General features: G+C 51.4%; 1 protein-coding gene across 3 annotated transcripts in view; it reads left to right on the top strand.

Moving 5' to 3' along the window:
• The window catches only part of ZFAT (zinc finger and AT-hook domain containing), a 191,568-nt gene that overhangs the window by 53,084 nt on the left and 117,850 nt on the right, over positions 1-20,634 (top strand). For all 3 annotated transcript variants that reach the window (XM_025871171.2, XM_025871172.2, XM_073893234.1), the window contains 3 exons: positions 11,377-11,565; positions 13,355-13,505; positions 18,493-19,943. In XM_025871171.2, coding sequence (XP_025726956.1) covers positions 11,377-11,565; positions 13,355-13,505; positions 18,493-19,943 — 1,791 coding nt within the window. The remainder of the gene's footprint in view (positions 1-11,376; positions 11,566-13,354; positions 13,506-18,492; positions 19,944-20,634) is intronic.

The raw sequence follows: 20,634 nt of genomic DNA, 5'->3' as shown, positions 1-20,634 counted from the left end.
TGTTAACACCCTGGGTATAGGGGCAGTGGGGAGAGTGGTCTCCCGAGCTCCAGGGGCCAGCCTGTGGCAGGGGATGAAGCAACTCAGATGAGGCAGCAGGGAAGGAGCCTGGGGATGGAGCGCCCCCCGCCCCATCTCCTGCTGCTGCCTCCAGTGGCCAAACCCAGGGGGAAGCCTGAGGGCAGTGGAGCTCCTGTGGGAGCCTCACAGGCAGCTGGAGGAAGGATGCGGGGGGAGGGGGGGATCCTCGGGGGAATTTGCTAGAACACTGAGGGCTCTGGATTTTCGCTCATTACCCTTAGAATGGAACAAATGTTTGGTCTCTGCTCCGGAAGCGAGCCTGCCCCTGGTTTGTAGTCAGAGCGCCTCCCTGCATATGTGGGCACCAGGCCCGGTTGTAGACGTGTTGGCGGGGGGCGGTCGCAGCACTGTGGCGTGCACACGCGCCTGTGAGCATCTGCTTCTGCATTACGTCCGCATTCCACTTTGTGCTGTGCCATTGCTCTTTTAAACACCGTCTCTTTGAAAGGAAATGAAATACAAAGAATTACGTTAATGTGCTGGGCTTGAAGAACAATATTCACAGATGTCAAGAAATTAAAAGTGGTAGTTCCCAGAATGGCAGTGAGTCAGCAGAGTGCGCAGGCGGGGGGCTGGGTGAGGCACGCGGTGGACGGAAGCATGAGGAACGGGAAGCCCAGTCCCAGACCCGAGGTGGGCATCAGCCCCATGGCGGCACACAGGTCCTGAGGGACGACTGTGCCTGCTTTGCCGTGCCACCTTTCCCTTGCTCGAACCTCGCAGTGACTCGCTTTGCGCTTTACACATGCAGACCCTGCGTTTAGAGAGTTCCCCACCGATCCCGCTGAAAGGCAGATTGTAGCTCACACACCCTGCCCTCTGCTGTGGCCGCTCAGAGCAACAACTGTAGTTGGAGTGGTATTTGACCCCGCCCCTCCTCGTGCAGCCTTGTCCGCTAGTGTTCAAGCTGTTTTTGGGGTCCTTCAGAGGTGCTTGCAGCCCAGGATGGATGGGTGGGGGGGTGGTGTGGGAGGTGGCGAGGGGACCCCTCCCGCTTTAACCAGAGAAGTCATGCCCTTTATCAATTGTTTTATTGAAATTGCTTAAATAACTCACTTGAAAAGCATCCTGCGACTACAAACACTGGAGAAGCACCATCCTAATGCAGTGAGGGTCACGCTGGGGTTCAGTGATGCAACATAGTGTGAAGTGGGTGGACAAGGGCCCCTCCGCTGAGGGAGCACATTTATTAGAGCCTGGGAGCACAAAGTGAAACATGAAAAGATTGGTAAGGGAGGCACATGGTACACATGATAGTGGAGTTGCAGGTGCTAGTTAACGCTCAGGACTGTGCTTTGCCAACTGTAAAGTACCGCGCAGAAGAGCAGGTGCTATTATTATGGCAGCGTAGGTTCTCTGTCTCTCGTGATTGTTGACCAGAGGAAAAATGCCAGACAGACTGAGACCGCTGTCAGGTGCTTCCGTGGGAACCCCAGTGCTGCTGATGGGATTGATGCTGCCCTTCCCTCCTATGGCCTGGCAGGCGGGCCTCCCTGGAGGCGGGCCTTCGAGACCCACTGGGATTTGATGGCATCCGGTCCAGGCTGGCTTTCAAGCACCTCTGGCAGATATCAGCTGTCCATCTCACTGAAATTACATCCTGTTTTCTGTTGGATCAAGAGCCTTTTCTAGAGCTCAGTGGAGATATTTTAGACTTCTTGTACAATTTGAAGACAAAATACTTCCTTAGAATTAATTGTGTAATTAACACCCATATACAAAACAGGATATTTGGACGATGGTTCCCCTTAAAAAGAGCATGTAGTAGCCTTGAGGGGTGATCCGGGCACTCCCTTCCCCCACCTCCCCATCAGTGGCTTTGTTTTCCACACGATGCTATTCATTAAAAGATGCTGGCTTGCCGGCCACTCCTCATCAGGCACCCTGTGTTGGCCCAGGGGGTCAACTGGGTATTCTCTGAAACAAGGGTGAGTAAATTATCCCAAAGTACCCATCGGCGTCAGCCTGGTGTCAGCATCCTGCCATCACCCAACAGCTACCTTTAGCTCGCCTTGTGTATTGCCAGAGGCCTTAGTCCATCTTGGTGCAGGGAAGATAGCAGTCTTTCCCTGTGTGAACAGAACCCAAACTCTAGTTTTCTTCACTTTCCAAGAATTGCCTTTTCCTAGCAGGGAACATGGCTGCAGAGCACCGGGCATGCCACCATCCAGCCACGGTGGGATTTTAAATGCTCAGCCCAGGGTGCAGGGGGCTAGCCTGGCAATCTGTTGCACCAGGGGCTTAGTGTGGCAGGTGGGTGGGGGGCGCAGGATGTGATTAGGAGCAAATGGCCTCTTGCTGCCTCCGGGGGCTCGACTGAGGGTATACTGAGTAATGCCAACCTGTCGCCCCTCAGCCTTCTGCACAGATGGGCCTGGCGCCTGTCAGAGGGAGGTGGACTAAGAGGAAAGAGGTTGTTTAGGGGCAGTGTTTGGGTGCCGAGGTACATGAGCACCTGTCGCCCGACACCTTTCCCCAAGGACAGCGCAGAGGGATGGGCACGCAGATCACTTCTCAGCCCACTGGTGAGGCCCATCTGTCCTCTCGGCCACTTAGGACGACACGAGGCTCCGCCATGGAGCCCGGCTGTCCAGTTGGTTCCTGTCCATGTACTTGGTGTAAACTTCTCGTCCTGCACCCGCCAGAGGCAGGAGAGGGCAGCGGGAAGCCCTCGCTCTGACACAGATGGACCCAGGTGTGATGCTGGGTCTGCCGTCTGCTGGGGGAGGGTCTCTTGGTTCTCTCTTGCCTCTCTCCCTCACTGAGTCTGATTTTTATGACGGGCCGCGGAACAGAGCAGCTCCATAAGGACCCGAGGACCGAAGTGGGCTGTGGAACAGAGCAGCTCCATAAGGACCCGAGGACCAAAGTGGGGCGGCGTGTGTAGAATGCTAAGGGGTGGGGCGGTGGTTCGTGGGTGAGCTTCGGAGCTCTTTGGGGGCAGGGACGGGCCTGGCTCTTCTCTGGGTCCCCAGAGCCCGGCACAGGGCCAGGAAACCAAGGGGCCTTCACTCGTTCTCTGTTTAACGAATGGCTGACTTTCCTGCTTGGTGAAGTGTGAGGCCCTGCCGGCTCTCCACTCTATTTGCATGACTAGGCGTCCTGCAAAATGGGCTAAATCCTGCTGTGCTTCAGTGCACTCACATCACAGGGGGAACAGACACGACCAAGCCAACAAGTAAATAAATAAGCCACATCACAGTGACTGTCCTCATCAGTAGGAAATGGTTGTGTGCATGGTGTTTGTTAGGTCAGAACTAGAGTGCTAGACGCCACACTGAACATTTGGACCTGCCCAGCTGCTAAGTGCCCGATTACCTTCTAACATACTATGTAATTTACCTATTTATCATGGTTTAAAGATAACTGAATGTCCCTGCTAGCGTGTAAATTCCAGGAGGCAGGGATCTTTGTCTATTTCGTACGCGCAGTGTCCTCAATGCCTAGGGCGGTGCCTAGCACTCCCAAAGGGTCTGTTGAATGAACTGTGACTAGTAAAGCACAAATACATCCTGTAGTCCTTTGATAATTCCAAGGAAATATTTATTTCTTTTGTGCAGAAATGATGTTTGGTTTAAGAAGGATGGACACTGAGAAGATCTGGAAATAGGAGAAGAGTGAGACATCAGTTTACAAAGAGAATGTTTTATTAAGTGGTAGAAAATTGTTGTTGAAACTTGCTATCACAGATAGAAATTGTTTTAGAAGAGCAGTGCTTGACATGAATACTTAACCCGAGTGAGGAGAGGGTAGCTGGCAAGCAGGCAGACAAACTGAAGAGACAGGCTTTGAAGTCAGACCCACATTTGCCTTGGCCCTTCTGAGTCACAGTCAGGTAGAGTCCTGAAGATAAAAGTGAACGTGTCCGCAGAGCCTGGTCATTTAACTGGCCTTGGGTTCCAGTAGTGTTGGGTCTGGAGCGAGCGTGCCTGAAGGACGGGCAGTCCTGGGAGAGTTTGGGTGGCAAACGTGGGCGGAGGGCCGGGACTTCACAGGGTAGGTTCCTTAGGAGGTCAGTGCCGATTATTACCTCCACAGACTGGAAACCAGACCCCCCCCATGCTGCAGCATGGCCACGTCACATCCAGAAGCATGGGGGAGGAGACTGGAATGGAGGGAGACGAGCTGCAGGCAGCCTGGGGAAGAGGCAGGGACATGCTCAGATGTGCCTAATGCCATGCCTCCTTTCTGTTGTCACCTTTGCCTGAGGTGAAGAGTGGCGGGTCGGGTCACTCCGGAGAGTGGCTGTCTGCAAAATGCCCTTCACCTTGTGCTTCCTGGAAGGCTCATGGCAATGGATTTACGCATGGCAGTCACGGTTGAGACTGTCTTCAATTTACTTTTTCAAGCCAACTTAATAAATCAGAGCTCAGAGGGTTCTCACGTGTGTCCAGGCCAGACCGTTTCTCAGCAGGTCACTGTGAAGCCATCTGTGGGTAATAGTGAGGGGTCTGTGTTCCCAGACTGGTTGCCCATGTAGACAGCTTGCCTTTGAGTTGGTGGGGGTGGTAACGGCCTGGTGACTGGCAGCTGTCTGAAGTGACTCCCTACCACCCATCTGCCCCTCGATCTTTAGGGTCACTGACTCTACGGTGGCCCCCAGACATTTTTGCTGTTGCTGTTCTTCGTGTGCTGCTGTGTCATTGCCCAAGACATTTTAAATTTTAACTGTTGCTAATGCTAGTGGAGAAAGTCATGTTATGTATTTGTTCAGTTTGCATGGCAGGGGTGTTAAAAATCTTAAAAACAAAGCCAAACCCAAATCAGGATATTCTGGGAGGGATTCAAGTACTCTCAACAGAGGAGGAGGGCTTTGTTCGTTGCAAGAATGTGCGGGTGAGGGGCTCCTTCACATTGCTCTCCACAGAGAGCTGAGCTCTTGCTCTGGACAGAATCTGCTCTGAGAGGGAGGTGTAGAAGGATGAACCAACAGATGCCGAGGGGCAGGGGTGGGGAAGCTTGTGCCCCAAGATTGCCTCTGGCTACCGACTTTATTTCTTCTACATGAGCCTGCTGGGGTCTGAATGTTTGTGTCCCCCGGCCCAAATGCCTATGCTGAAATCCTAATCCCCAAAGATGATGATATCGGAAGGTGGGGAGTTTGGGAGATGCTTGGGTCTTGAGGGCAGAGCCCTCATGAATGGGGTTAATGTCCTCATCAAAGAGGCCCCAGGAGCCCCCTCACCCCTTCCTCCACGTGAGGACACACAAGGCACCAAGAACCAGGAAGCTGGCTCTCACCTGGCACCCAGTCTGCCTTGATCCCAGGCTTGCAGCCTCCAGAGCCCTGAGGAACAGACTTCTGTTGTTGGTAAGCCCCCCAGTCTGTGGCGATCTGTTCCAGCAGGCGAGCAGACTCAGACCGTGCCGTCAGGGTGGACTGTAAAGGCAGGTGGATGAGAGTAGTCCTGAGGGCGCGATGCAGTGTCTCAGGTGTTTCCAGGGGAGGGTGTTTAACGTGTGTTGGGACTGGCATGTGAACCCTGTCATTTCGTCCTCAAAGCCATCCTTGGTGGCCTGTGTCGTCATTTTGTTTTTTTTTTCTGAGGGATTTTATGGAGGTTAAGCAGTTTTCCAAAGTCCCACTGGAAGTGGTCGAGTGGAGTCCAGCCTTGGGCCCCCTGATTTTGAGGCTCAGGATGCCCCCACCGCCTCTGTCCTGTGTCCTCTTGCGGGCCCTTTGCTGCGAGGCTCCCTACCAGCCATGTGCAGGACACACACCGGCACCCATCGTGGAGCTGTTGGATTTTGGAAGGAAAAAGAAACCAGGAGGAATGGAGGCATTAGCTGGGATGAGGTGTAAAGTTTAAAAAGTCAGTAACTCAGAGGAAGCTGGCGAATATCAACAGAGCGTCCGGAAGACTGCCGTGCGGGCTGGTGGAATTAGCAGCCCTGGGGAAAGCGTGCACCAGCAGGACCTCCGGGTTGAGCCCACGAGGCCTTTCAGTAGAGAAAAGACATCTTTGAAGAGTACAGACATGGGTCCAGTGAGGAGGCAGGGAAACCCAGGCACAAGCAAAGCCGGTCAGGTGTCCACATGGGAGGGAGCACAAAAGGACCAGCAAGGCTTTTGTTCAGCAGTTCTTCTCCCTTTCCCTCCATTCTCCCTTCTTTCCAAGGACAAGTGTTGAACACCTACTTTGTGCTTGAGCTGTGTCTGGGCATGAAAAATCGGTAGTAGTGCCAGCTGTGAGCCGGGCCTGGGGCTGGAAGGAGCTTGGCTCGCAGGAGTGCCATAGACGATGCGTGATTTCTCCGCGTAGACACCTGCGTTTGTAGCCCAGAGTGTCTGGTGGCATCGAGGGTCACGGTGGGCCCTGTCTGCCTGTCTTTCTTCGCCCTCTTGGCTCGCGCCTCTCATGCTTGGTGTTTTACCTGGAATGATTTGCTACTCCCTGCACGCACATGCTGGTTTCCCGTGGGAACTTGGTTCTGTGCATGGTGCTCCATTGCTGAAGGGACCATGTCACACCATCTCCAAGAATCGTTTTCAAAGCTGCTGAGGTCAGTGCTCGCCATGTGGTGCCTGAATCAGTGGGAAAACTTGGCACGGAGACTTCGGAAGCTCTGAGAATGGAACATAGCTGAGTGGGCTGTGGCTCCACGTTGCAGGAGGCCACGGAGAATTGAGGGAAGAATGTGTATTTGGGGCAGTCTTCAGTGGAGAGTGTCTTGGCATCTGTTCCCCCTGGAGGTAGCCGCGGCTAGGGACGGCTTATGGGGATGGTAATCCCAGGAGGCTGGAGTGAAGGAGTGGGGAGGTGAGACCGGGAGGGAGGAGAGCCGAGGGTTTGTCATTGCGCTCACTGCTGCAGTCAGCAGAGGTTCAGCTCTTCCGGGATCTTGAAGCTTCAGAATGGCCTTCAGAATTGTCCACCCCAGTCAGGAGCCCAGAGCGGTCATGTGCTGGCTCCCATCCTTCATTGGTTGAGGCTTACCCCCCATGATACTGAGCTGTCTTCACTTCCGGGCTCAGCAGGAAGCCCGAAGGGCACTGTGTGCGCTGAGGTGGGATGCTGGAGGACAAGGTAAGTGTGAGCCATCCTCTGGAGCTGCTGCCGGAGTCGGGCATGGGCCCGGGAGACACAACCAGAGCCCCACTGGCATTGCCGTGGGGGGCTCAGAACCCATACAAAGCACAAACTGGCCTCTCATGCCCATCCAGAAGGGAGGGAGGTGCACAGTGTCCTCTCGCCCACTGCCCTACTCAAGAGTTTTCTTTTACCGCCCCCTGTTGCTCATTCCTCTGCCCTCTTTTCTCCTGCCCCCTTCTTTCCAGGGCCATGCTCCTCCAGTGCAAGCTCCGTCTCCCTGTGAGTCAGCCTAGAGTTCACAGACGCAAAGGTTGCCTCGTCTGACTTCCCTGGTGGTGCAGTCTTTCCCATAGCATCACAAACGGGATCCGAAACGTTCTTGGAAATGCATCACTAAAAGCTACCCTTTCCTCCTTGGACAGCTCTGACTGCTGGACATTTCTCTGGCTGAAACCTGTTGTGACTTGTACCCGTTGGTTCCAGCTGGGCTGTTCTGAGCACAGCAGAGTAGGTCTTGTCACCTAGGGCAGACCCTTTCTCTGCTCCAGGCCTGTGCTAGGCTTGTAAAATAACACGAAGACATGGACCCACCCTCCAGGAGATCACAGCACAGTGAGGCGTCTGAATAGAAAATTGCAAAGCAATGTGGGAAGTCCAACCATTGATATGGTGATACGTTGGTGCATGAGTGTGCGTGTGTAAATCTGTGTGCCTTTGTTTGTCTTTTGGACAGGCAGGGTGTGTGGGGTGAGGGTGTTGTGTGCAAGGTCCAGAGACTAAACAATCCTGGGTGTTTGGTCAGCTTGTCATCCAATGTTGTTCTAGTCCCAAGGGGTGAGCAGATGAGTACTGGTGGGCATGTGTGTGGGAGGTGTGGCTTTGACAGTTCAGGGGTCCTGGGAGAGAGGATTTATGGCAAATCCCAGAGGGCTTTATCTAGTACTTTCTCCTAATGGAAATGGGAGAGAAGCCATTGAAGAGCTTTAAAGGGGGCAGGGACGGGGCATGTTTGAATTTTGAAACAATTTACTCTTGGGTCAGGATGGAGAAGGGTTTGGAGAGCACGTTAGTCAAGATAACTTTTAGCAGAGGTGCCAACTGCAGATGAGTTTGAGCATGAGGATGGCCGTTCCTTTGGGTAACAAGGTCTCTGAGGACCAGTGGTTCCCGGCTGGGCTTAGTGGCACAGCTGCCATCAAGATCCCAGGGTCCATACTTGCCTTCAAGACCCTCAAAGCACTGATTCGTCTTTTGCTTGATCTCTTGTAGTTTCTGCGTGGTTGTCTCAGTTCTGAGCAGTGGACATGGTAATGTCCCGTTGAAGAAGAGGGGCGTTTCTTTCTTCTTAGGGAGGAAAACTGCTCCCAGAAGCCCACTGGCCGCCTTCAACTGGACCCCATTCGCCTGCGCTGAGGTCCTGTAGCCCCAGCTGCTGGGCTGGGGGAGGGGTAGGGCTGGGACTGGGGCAGCGTTCTCTGTCCCTGCAGCTGGAGGGGCGCCACCCTTGAGGAGGCACGGGCACTGGCAGTGGGTCTGGTGGCCAAAGGTCGAGCACTGCTGGCAGAGAGGTGAGATTCTTACCCAATCTCCTCTTCTCCACCCTGGCCCAACTCAGGCTCTTCCAAACCTTTTTCTACTCCCATCCGCCATCCTCATGTGGCCTGCTCCGCAGCGCCTTCCTAACATATGATGCCTAAAGCAGAGTCAAGATCACAAGATCCTTCCTGATGATGCAGGCTACCACTGTGTGGATGCTTCTCGTTTTTTAGTTGATTCATGTTGTTAACCCAGGTTCAGCTCATGGCAAGCTCAAATTCTGAGGGTGTTGGTTTTTGTTTCTGAGGGCTTTTTTTTTTAATATGAACATACCTATTTCTTGCTGTGTCACCCACATATTGAATTGTATCCTCAGGTGAGTTCTTTTATAAACTGGAGCATCATTTTAAAAGCAAAAAAAAATCTCTCGATATGTTGTTTCTGCCTCTTCATGGCATCCAGTATATTCTACTGTAGTTGCTCATGCACGCGGATCATGCAATATGTCGGCCCCATAAAGAACTGTGACTCAGGCGATTTGTAGACTTTTTGAGATGTGTTTAATATAGCCACTACGGAGTGATAGAAAAAATTCCCATTAGGCATGGTGCAAATCCAACCTCACAGAACATGAGCACTGGCGGCAATTTTGCAGGTCCCTTGTTTTGCCCTGTTCTTTAGCTCTGCAGGACTTGTGATGATCCTCAAAGGATGGACCTGTGTGATAGTCCTTGACTTTCCCCTTTGGCCTTGGGGAGTAGTAATGCACAGTCCGTCTGATACATGCTCTCATCTGTTGATTTTTCTATTGAAATTCAACGTTAACGTGTTTCGTGCTCACACGAATTATGTGACTAAGGACCCTTTCCAGGCAATTAAATTCCCTAAGACTGTTTCCACCAGGTCTACACATGTTCCAGGCACCACCTGGATTGTGGGGACAAGCACCAAAAGATGTCATCTGTAGGACACGGAACGTTAGTGGATATATTGATCACTCTGCCCCATTAGCCACGTGTTTTCCTAGCCTCATCTTGTGAGAGCCTTCCTCCCACCAGCAGGCCTCCCCGAGAATTTGTGCTTCTCCATTTTATCTTGTTCCTCCAGGAAAATGTTGGTACATTGATGTTTGGCTGCAGGCAGACCTGAATGGTGGTAAGCACAGACTTACCGAGTTGCCCCAGGCAGTCTCTCTTTGGTTTCTCCAGTCTTCTCTAGCTTCTGCCTTATTGCTGTGCGGTTCTAACTTCACCTACGTGGACCCCCCCCCCGCCGCCGCCCCTTGCCAGTGCTTTCTGAACCCCCACTGTCCGACCACCCGTGTGCGTGTCCTGCAACCAAGCCCCCACCCTGTGTTCATCTCTGCTAACAGGCTGTGTGGAATGGTTCCCTCTGCTTGTCATGACGTTCTGAAGAGGTGATTTTTGGGCAAGTTGTTTCAGGTTTGTGGTTGTGATTCCACAGAAAAGACAGAAAACCCCTTTCCCCTTCCTCCCCTGTATTTCCTTCGGAATATGGAACAGGCTGCATTCAAGAGATTGCTTGCACTTTTATTCTTCACTTTGGTATTGGAGTGTTTCTTAGCCCTCAGGCTACTGCCAAGTCTAGCCGTGTGAAGTTAGCTGTTGTTCCTTCTGTGGCTGACACAGCCCTTCTTTCGTGTGTTGAAATGTCTCTTGAACCCATTCAGTTCATCCTCCCCAGTGGTGGCACGGGTTCAAAGCATGGATATAGGGTAGCCCTTCTCCCACATAAAATGCTCCAGCAGCTCACCATGCCTTCCACGGCGGCAAGGGGGTGCTGTGGGTCAAGAGCAACCTCAGACATGTTGTGCTTGGCTCTCCCATTGTTTTAAGATTTTTTAGATTAGTGTCAACCTTGAAAAACCAGATTTCATGTGAAAAGTGGATTTCCTGTCTCCCTTTGAATAATCAAGAGATCTGGTGACTTTGTCCTCGGCCCTGACAGGGTGGCCCTGACTGGCTCTGGGGCCTGTGCTCTGTCGCCGGAGCCCCACTTGGTGGCTTCGCCCACTCACGCTACGAGCCTGGTCTCCGTGAGCACTGCACTCAGGGACGGAGGGCCCCAGACTCTCATGGGCCTCAAGGCCCTCTAGGACCTAGCTTTTACTCCCTCCAGTGGTTTTATTTCTACCTCCCTGAGTCTCCATGAAGCTGTAGCTACACAGCATGCAGAGCTAATGGTTTTGGATTCTTCCATCGCTCCTCATTTCAGTTGGCGCACAGCTGACTGTCCTTGCCCGTCTCTCCCACCAGACTGCAGGGCTTTTGAGGAGAGGGTCTGCGTCTGTTCCTTATGGGCCTTTATATCCACCATAGAAGGTAGCTGGTAGTGGCAGCTTGAATGATTCTCCCTAGGCTGTAAATCTTGGAGACCATATCTTCTGTAGTAACTCTGAAGTCTGGTAGGCTTTGTGAGAACAAAGTGAAGAGTTATGCCTGCTCTGTCAACACTGGATCCCCGGTGCCTGGATGCTGGCCCGTGGCAGCGGTGCGGGGAGTATTTACTGAATCAGATGAGAGCCCGGAGAACCAAAGACAGTGCCTGAAGAGAGCGAGAGGCCCGCATAGCAGGGAGGACCAGCGTGTATATATCACACATAAATATTTCTTTTACTGTCCCATAAAAAGGTTATGTGCACTCTCCAGTTCTGTCACTGATCTAAAAGGATATTTTATAAATCTAGGTATTATTTGCTCTTTAGGTGATGAATCTGACCTTGAACTGGAAAGGAAGTACAAGGAAGATGATCGAGAAAAGACCCCAAGGAGGCCGCGGACACAGAGGACAGAGAAAGTCCAGAAGATCCCGTCAGGAAAGGAGGCCGGGCAGATTTCTGGAGTGAAGAAACCCATCATCAGTGTGGTTTTAACGGCCCATGAGGCGATTCCAGGTGACCACAGCAAGCAGGAAGGGGCAAAACACACATCTTTTGGCGAGTCTGTACTGGGCAGCCCGACAGCTTGGACCCTGTGGTCCTGGGCAGCTGGCTCACTGACGGGGTCTCCCTCTGGTTGCCCATTCCCACGGCACCGTGGCGGGCCCCTTCCTTCCGGACTGTCGTGGATAGCATGTAGACGAGAGGTGCTGGGGGCCTGCTCTTGCTGCCGGAGGCCCGATCAGCACGTTTCTTTCCTCTGCTTCCCTGGCCCAGCCCCTGGCCCGGGGGTGCCCTCCCCTTACTGCCCTCAGTGTTGGGGCCGCTGTGGGAGAGACCTGCTCAGACCAGATGGATGCGCCTGCTCCCCAGAACCCGCGCTGTCATGGTCCCTCCGCCCATTTTTCGTAGGCTCATCACATAGTTTATAATACTGGAAATTTCGGTCTCCCTTTTTTTTCACATAAAATAAAGTGGAGATATTATACTACCTTTTTTAAAAAAAGGTCTTTCAGGAAGGGATACTTTAGACAAAAAGCAGTTTATGATAGCAGGTTCCAAAGTAGTATGATGGTTATTTTCCTATCCACTTGGGGTGATAGTTGTCAAATAATATTTAAAAATTGTGTAGGATTTTAAGAGTAGCTACAGCCTTTGAAGCACCTCTTTTCAATGGTAATAGTCACTTCTTATTTAAAGTGAAAATGCCGGATAAGTGCCTCTTTATCCCTCAGTACAGAGTAGGATGATCGGTAGGAAATAAGGCACGTAAAAACATATGGCTAGAACTTTCTGGAAAGTTGCTTTGTCTGCCCCCTACTTCAGAGCAGTATTGGCCCGGGAAGCAAAACCTCGGAGAGGGAGCGGCTCCTGTTCCTGTTCTCCGCATCTCTGGAGGTTCCCATGGTAACTTCCTTAAAATTGCTGGTAGTTCTTTGAGCTTTCCATAAGTGGGGGTAAACGTGTAATTGATTGCTCTGCTATTCTAGAAATGGGGTAGATTGGAGCCTTTTCTTTGCACGTGTGTGTGCTCATGTCCACTGCTATACAAGTCTTTGATCATTTCGCATCCTAGAAGTGCATAAGCAAAGAGACCTTTGTGTTTTTCCACTCCACACCTTTCATTTGCTAGGGTGGAAACAGGCCCACTGGTGGAAGGTCATGTCGTATGTGGGACTAGACCCTTGGCAGATTGGATTCCTGTTTACAGCTGATGCCACCACTCCATAATCTCATGATGCAGTTTTCCATTTACTCAGAGTGGGACACAAGTGGTCCTACAGGAAACCTGGGAGGTGAACATATGTGTATGGATGTCCCTGTCTTCCTTGTTTTTTTAATAGATCAAGTGAAAATTACCTCAGAAGGATGTTATTTATTTATTTTAGAGAGAGAGCAGGAGGGGCAGAGAGAGAGGGAGCGCTAATCTCAAGCAGACTCTGCACTGAGCAGGGAGCCTGACGTGGGGCTTGATCTCATGACTCTGAGATCATGACCTGAGCCAAAACCAAGAGTCGGACACTCAACAAATGTGCCACTCAGGAGGCCCAGAAGGATGTTTTGCTAGATTCCTAGAAAACTTGCCCTTTCCCCTCCGCAAACACACACACACACACACACACACACACACACACACACACACAGAGACACAGAAGTTAAGTGTGTGAACTGCAGGAAAACCAATACCTTGCAAGAGTGCCGTACAGTGAAGACACAAACTTTGCAAGGCTGTGCTCCTGTGTGGGGTGGGGTCAGAGCCTCTCGTGGTGCCTCTTTAATGTGCGGTGCCTTGTACCCATCTCAGGTGCTACGAGGATCGTTCCGGTGGAGGCCGGGCCCCCAGAGACAGGCACTGCCAACCCAGAGGCCACCCTGGCCGACCTGGCGCCTCGGAGAGGGTACCAGGAGTATGCCATTCAGCAGACACCATATGAGCAACCCATGAAGTCCAGCAGGTAAGGTGTCTGTCCCGTGCGCCTCCAGCCAGGGCTGGACTCCCGTGATGGCCGTAGCAGGCCAGAGGACCAGCGCATTACCTTATCAGGACTCTGTTTGCAGATTGAGTTGTGGACAACATTGGTTTCTTGATTTAACCTAGGAGTCAGACCCTCCGTTACGGTCCTTGTGTGTTGACCGAGCCCGCATTGCTTCTATGAAATGCATGGCAGATCCACACGCTTTTGGAACTGAGCACCAATTGGCTGGATGAAGGTGGAGCATTTTACTTAAGGCAAATGTATGTTCAACTTGATATAAAGAGGAATAAACAAGGCCTTAGTAAATTTGCTGATTTTTAAAACTGCACATATTATGATGAGAAAAAAAATTCCCCGCCCCCCACACTTTTTAAAAGTAACACAAGCATCTTGTAGAAAGTTCCAGCACTCCAGATGATGTAGGGTTAAAGTAACCCATAGTTCTTCTAGAGGTAACTACTATTGACAGTTTGGTCATATGCCACCATAATTTTTTCATGATATACTAAAATATAGCACTTTAATTTTGTTATTTTTTTTCTAATACAAAATAGCAAATGCTCTGTTACCAATTTTTTTTAACTTACCACACGTTGAAAATCTTTTTCAGTACATATTTTTTAACAAGTGTTTGCTATTGAATGGGTGCAGTATAGTTTCTGTGGTCAGTTTTTGCTTGATGGACAATGCTGCCCTCAAGGTCCTGCTACCTTCGTCTTTCCGTACTTCTTCACGACTTCCTGTGGCATAAATTGCTAGAGTTGAAATTGCTGTCTCGAAGGATATGAGAATTTAAAACTGTAATCGACATTGAGAACTGCCCTCCAAACACATCGGGTCAGTTGACAGCCCCGTAGTGAACGAGTAGGTACGTTTTCCACACCCTCTCCGGGGTCTCCGTCTGAGCTGTGATCGGTACCTGTTCAGGTGGCTTAGCAAACTGATCATCTGAGCTCTGCAAACATTTTCCCAGCTGAGAGGAAAGACAATGAAAATGTCAGTTGCCAGTGGGTTTCACCCGTTTCTGGTAGAGGAGAAATGAGCTGTTCTTGAAGAGAGTATAGCTTTTAGTGCCAAACAGACCTGGCCTGGCTCTAGATTCTTCTACTGGGGCTCAGCTCAACAGATTAAAAGGCTGTTACGTGCCAGGCACTGGGCAGGAGAGAGAACAGGATCGGCACGGCTGTCGTCAGGATGAAGCTTTTACTCTATTGTATTTGGCACAAGTGGGTTTGCCTTTGAGCCTCCGTTATACTGGCCGTAAGATTGTCTCTAGTATACTGTGACTTCTTTTAGTGGTGAGAATAAATGACAAAATATATGAACATGATGTCATGTGGGATGCTTCATTAATTTGTAGCCTCAATCCTGTATGCTTGCAGCTACGAGCAGCTGAATTTATTGATGAAATTATAAAAATACTCATTCCTTTGGCAAAACTGTCATGGAATTAAATTTGAAGATCATTCTGGTCCCAAGTTGATTTGTAGACCTTAGCCAACTATCTGTACACTATTTCAAGGCCTGCTGGGGATGGGTTCAGCTAACTGGTTATCTAGTTAACAGGCAAATGGACACAATATCTAAACAGCAGATTTAGGCTGTATTCCAATTGTCATGTATTCTGTTAATATTTTATAGTACAAATTACAGAATAAGAAAGAGACTTTTTTTGCATGACGATTTTGCTTTGCAAAATATAGATACAAACTTCTAGGTTACATCAACATATCAGGTAGGGTCTCACACAAATAGGACACAGACTCATTCTGTGGAAAATTTTGGAAGTGCAGAAAACTGTAAGAACAAGCGTCATTTGTAATCTCCCTACCATAATATAGTCACTGTTAATGTTTTTAATGTATCTCCTTCCAGCCTTTTTTCAGCCCATATATTTTATAAAATTGAGTTTATATTTTATAATGCAATTTTGTCTCTTGCTTTTAATACCTAATCACATTGTGCTTATTTTCCTCCGTTACTCAGATTATTCACAAATTCTTCTGTAGTGATGTGTTACATTGTGATGAGGATCCTCTGTAATCTGCTCAGCTCTTCACACTGTAGCCAGTGAGATCTGGTAAAATGCCCATGTGATTGTACTCTTCAAGGCCTCACACTGTTAGGAGGACTTGGCCTGTGGGGCCTCCTGGGGCTGCCACTTCTCCAGCCTTGTCTCCCCATTGGCTGCCCATGGTCTCTGGGCTCTAGTAGGTGCTCTAGCCCTCTGGGCACTTGTACTTCCTTGCTCTCTCCTTGCAGGTGCCTCTTCCTCATTCTGGATGCCTCCCCTGTCCCTGGCTTGCTTAACTCCTATTCATCCTTAGCTATCTGCTCAAATGTCCAGTGCTCAGGACAGTGTGCCCCCTAGACTGATCAATCTGCCCTGATCTGGGCTCAGAGAGCATCATCCTGTCTTTTCCCGTCACCGCAGGGAGGCTGTGCTCCTTACCTGCTCATCTCTATGTTTATTAGTCTGGCCCATCCCTTCCTCCAGAAAGTGGGCTCCAAGAGAGCACGAGTTGTATTTATTTTTGTCTCTATTGTGTCCCCAGGGCTTGGAGTACTTTTTTGAATGAAAGAAGGAAAAAAATAAACGTGCAAACAAACTAGTTCCTTATGTTGGGACCTTTCAGCAGCTTTCCACTCTTAATGCTGTGAGAAGTTGTGCGGTGAACACCTTTGTTCCCATTTTGTATGCTTTCTCTCAGTGGATTCCCAGACGTGGAATAAGCACATCAAGGGGTCTGACCTTTATAAGCTCTGCATGATCACTTTCTAAAATGCAGTGGCAAGAGTGGCTCTCTCCCTGCCTGGGGAACATCTGGAGTGAGCTGATGTAACGCAGTCATGTGGACGTTGCAGCTCTGTGCGTCAGTTCACGGTGGTAGCGAGCAAGGCTTGCGCTTGAGAGTCAGATGTCGGCTGCCTAGCGTCTTCATCAGATTCATTATCCTTGGCGGGAAACAGAGCACTGAGGGCTTTTATCAGGTATTTGTGTAATGATACCAAAAAAAATCAGAGCAAAAGATTCTCCTAAGACCATTTAGATGTTGCATTAGAGGAGAAAATACTGTGATTTGTTTATTTAATTAACATTCTGAATCCAGGGTTTCTTTCTCCAGTGTAAAATCTATCACCTTCTGGGTTTCTTTGTCATATGAAAAAGATCCAAATTAGTTTCCTGAAATTAGCCTTGGGTTTAGCATGCAGGCGTAATACTGACTTTCAGATTTGAATATTTTAATTACATTATGTGAACGGTACCCTCTGGTGTTTATGAACTACAATAGATTTAAATATTTTTTTATTTAAAGACAAGGCAACCTGTGTTGATCAAATCTAGTTGTATGGATAGTTCCATATAGACTTTGCAATTACGGTGGATACAGCTTAATGGTGTCTGATTAACAGCACTAAGTGATGATCAATGTTTCTGAGGATCTTCGTGGACAACCTGGACATACGTCCAGGAGGGAGCAACTGTGGAGGAGAGGAAGCCTCACCTGCTTGTCTGGCTCATCTGCCGATTCCTGTCCCTGCTGCTTGCTGCAGTACTTTGGTGACCATCATTCACTGATTCCAGAAACAAGGCAGGGCTGTTCCAGGGCACTGGAAGCCCCATACAGGGGGCCTTCTCAGTGCGTGAGGTCACACTGGGGAGGGGAGTGGTGGGCGTGGTGTTTGCAGGGCTTATAGAGGAAGAGGAGCAATGTGCAGGCTCTAGATGCTCAGTCCGCTTCGGGTCCCATCCTGGCTTCACCACTTACTCATTGTATAACCTGGGGCAGAGACTGTTTTGTCATCCTTACAATGGGTGTACCAGTAGGGCTTGGCGTACCACCTACTCAGTATTAGCTGTTACGACCATCTCGTACACGTTGCCATATTGAAAGAGAAAGGATCCACGAGGCAGACCATGCTTTTATTCTCCATCACATACACAAAATCTGACACAGTGCCTGAAACACACTGGCAGGTATTCTTAGATGAAAGTCATTGATAAGTGGTTTATGAGGTTAACGGCCCGCAGTTAAACAGCAGTCCCCTTTTCTCCGTGTGAGCGCTGAACTAGCTGTGGTGAAGGAGGGGGGCGATGGGGACTGGAGCATCAGCTCAGTTACTGATGGAGTTTCGGGGGACATAGCATGATGCACATCAACACGCAGCTTCCCGTTCCTAGGCACCTGACTGCCTCCACTGCCCGCCCCCCCCCCCGAAGTCCTTGACTGCTGCTGGCCAGGCCCATGCAGGCCCTCCTAGCTGAGCACTTGCCCCCCTCACCTATGGTCTCCAGCAGACCCTTTGTCGCCAGAAGGGCAGGCACGGAGCTCTGCTCATGACGGCCAGGTGCCCAGTCAGATAGGCCAGTTCACTTGCCCTGGGCGGGACTTTCACTGATGAGTGGCCGCAAAGGGCAGAGGGCTCCCCCCGACAGCTCTTTGAACGGGCGGGCAAGTGTGCATTGCTGCAGCTGTGGAACAGACCGAGCAGATCGCGTCTGGTCTGACGGAGCTGTCGGAGTTCATTCCGTGATGACTGGTCACGTAGCCAGAACACATCCAGGTCAGCTTTGGGGCACAGCTGGTCATTGAGTACGTTGTGAATGACGCATCCCTCTTCCCTCTCTCCTCTTGCCTCCCTCATCTTGTTCTGCAAGCCTCAACTCAGACATCTCTTCAGCGTTGCCCAACTGCCCAGTGCAGGTTGGATGTCTCTTTCTCTTTGACCCCGCACGTGTTCCTGTCCACACTGGCCACCCTGGCATGCAACCAGGTGCTGACCTGTCTGCTGTCCCCCACACTGGGAGCCCCTGAAGAACAGGGACCCATACTTGGCCCCGCGGTCCTGCGCCAGGCCATTTAGTTGACTGTGAGCCTTTGGTGTTGGGTTCCTAAGAAGGAATCCAAGGTCCTTAGGGAGGTGCAGCGTCTCCCACGGTAATGGTGCTGTCGTCTGTTTCTAGGCTAGGGCCCACCCAGCTCAAGATCTTCACTTGTGAGTACTGCAACAAAGTCTTCAAGTTCAAGCACTCGCTGCAGGCCCACCTGAGGATCCACACCAACGAGAAGCCCTACAAGTGCCCCCAGTGCAGCTACGCCAGTGCCATCAAGGCCAACCTCAATGTGCACCTGCGGAAGCACACCGGCGAAAAGTTCGCCTGCGACTACTGCTCTTTCACCTGCCTGAGCAAGGGCCACCTCAAGGTGCACATCGAGCGCGTGCACAAGAAGATCAAGCAGCACTGCCGCTTCTGCAAGAAGAAGTACTCAGACGTCAAGAACCTCATCAAGCACATCCGAGATGTGCACGACCCCCAGGACAAGAAGGTCAAGGAGGCCCTGGAGGAGCTCTGCCTCATGACCAGGGAGGGCAAGCGGCAGCTGCTTTACGATTGCCACATCTGCGAGCGCAAGTTCAAGAATGAGCTGGACCGTGACCGCCACATGCTGGTGCACGGGGACAAGTGGCCCTTTGCCTGTGAGCTCTGTGGCCACGGGGCCACCAAGTACCAGGCGCTGGAGCTGCACGTCAGGAAGCACCCCTTTGTGTACGTCTGTGCCATATGCCTCAAGAAGTTCGTCAGCTCCATCAGGCTGCGCGCCCATATCCGCGAGGCACACGGGGCTGTGCAGGAGACCGGGGTCTTCACCAGCTCCATCAACCAGAGCTTCTGCCTCCTGGAGCCTGGCGGAGACATCCAGCAGGAAGCCTTGGGGGGCCAGCTGCAGCTGGCAGAAGAAGAGTTTGTGTTCCAGGGGGTGAATGCACCCAAGGAGGCGGCCTGCTCCGGAGATGCTCAGCCTGAGGAGGGACGGAAGGAGCTGGAGGTCTCTGTGGAAGAGCCTGCCTCACCTGTGCACTTAGCCACCCCCCAGGCCGAAAGCGCTTCCCTGCCACCCTGTGAGCTGGAAGCTGCTGTGGACTCTGCGGACCTTCATTCGCACTCGGTGGTTTCCGATGGGTTTTTGTTGAAGAATGATACCTCCTCTGCTGAGGCTCGTGCTGCTCCTGAGGAGACCTTGGATGCCCCACACAGAGCCTCCTCCCAGACTCAGGGCCAAGAAGTCACACCACTGCTGTCTGAGGCCAGAAGCACAGAAGCAAACCAGGACACGCAGGGTGCCGAGAGTCCCCCGGGGGTGGGGCAGGAAGTGGCTGCCCCCCCACCCGAGGGACCAGACCCTAGTAAGTGTCTCAGGTCAAACCCAGGTGAGGCCTCAGACCCTGCTCTGATAGCGGGTGGAGGGGACCTGGCCCTGCCCCAGCCTGACTCTTGCATGCCTGCCTCTGAGCACCGGGCAGGCATCAGCGCGTTCATGAAGATCCTGGATGGTTTACAGAAGAGACGGATGAACACCGGTTTGTGTGAGAGGATCCGGAAGGTGTACGGGGACCTGGAGTGTGAATACTGTGGTAAGGAGAAGCAGAGCTGGGCAAGTAGCCGGTTGAGCTCTGTTCCCGGCAGCCCCGCCCATCCCCAGCTTGCTTTGGGTTCCCCTCGTGTTTGATTCGAGCTCATATCTCTTTGCAAAGAACCGCTTCTAAATGAGCTACCCTTCATCATCTGTAGATAGCAACTGGTGCTGCCCTTTAGCATGTGGAGTCTTTGTGGAGGCAGCCAGGGGCACTGGACAGTTGGCCGCACCAGCGTGGTCCGGTGCATGCAGCGGTTTACCCCATGCCCTCTGCCAGAACGGGAACGAAGGAGAATTGTTCTCCTGGCACACGACAGGTGTGAAGTGTAGCTGAAGTTGTGGCCTTGTCAGCGCAGCTCTCTGTAGGGAGCCCCAAATAGAGCCCTTCTGGCTCATGGTGCAGGCCTGGTCTCTGAGTCTCCCGGAGAGCTGGAGGCCCTGGCCGTAGGAGGCGTGGCTCTGGCCCTGGTAGTAGAGTAGAGACTCTGGCTTACGCATGTGCACAGCCATCTTTGGCGCTGTCCTTGGTCCTCAGCAAACACTGTTTCCTTCCTCCCACCTCTGACATCATGCAGACATAGCAGCACCCTTAAGGTCTACAACCTCCCGCCTGAATGGTAATTTGCAGACAGAAGTGAGGAAGGTGTGAAGGGTGACCTGGACAGGCTGGAGAGGGAGCTAAGTAGAAT

The sequence above is a fragment of the Callorhinus ursinus genome, unplaced genomic scaffold (assembly GCF_003265705.2).
Source record: "Callorhinus ursinus isolate GAN/ISIS: 27379988/994484 unplaced genomic scaffold, GSC_fseal_2.0 scaffold5, whole genome shotgun sequence".
Lineage (NCBI taxonomy): Eukaryota > Metazoa > Chordata > Mammalia > Carnivora > Otariidae > Callorhinus > Callorhinus ursinus.
Note: the sequence above shows the minus strand (reverse complement) of the source record. Positions and strands in the feature narration are given on the sequence as shown.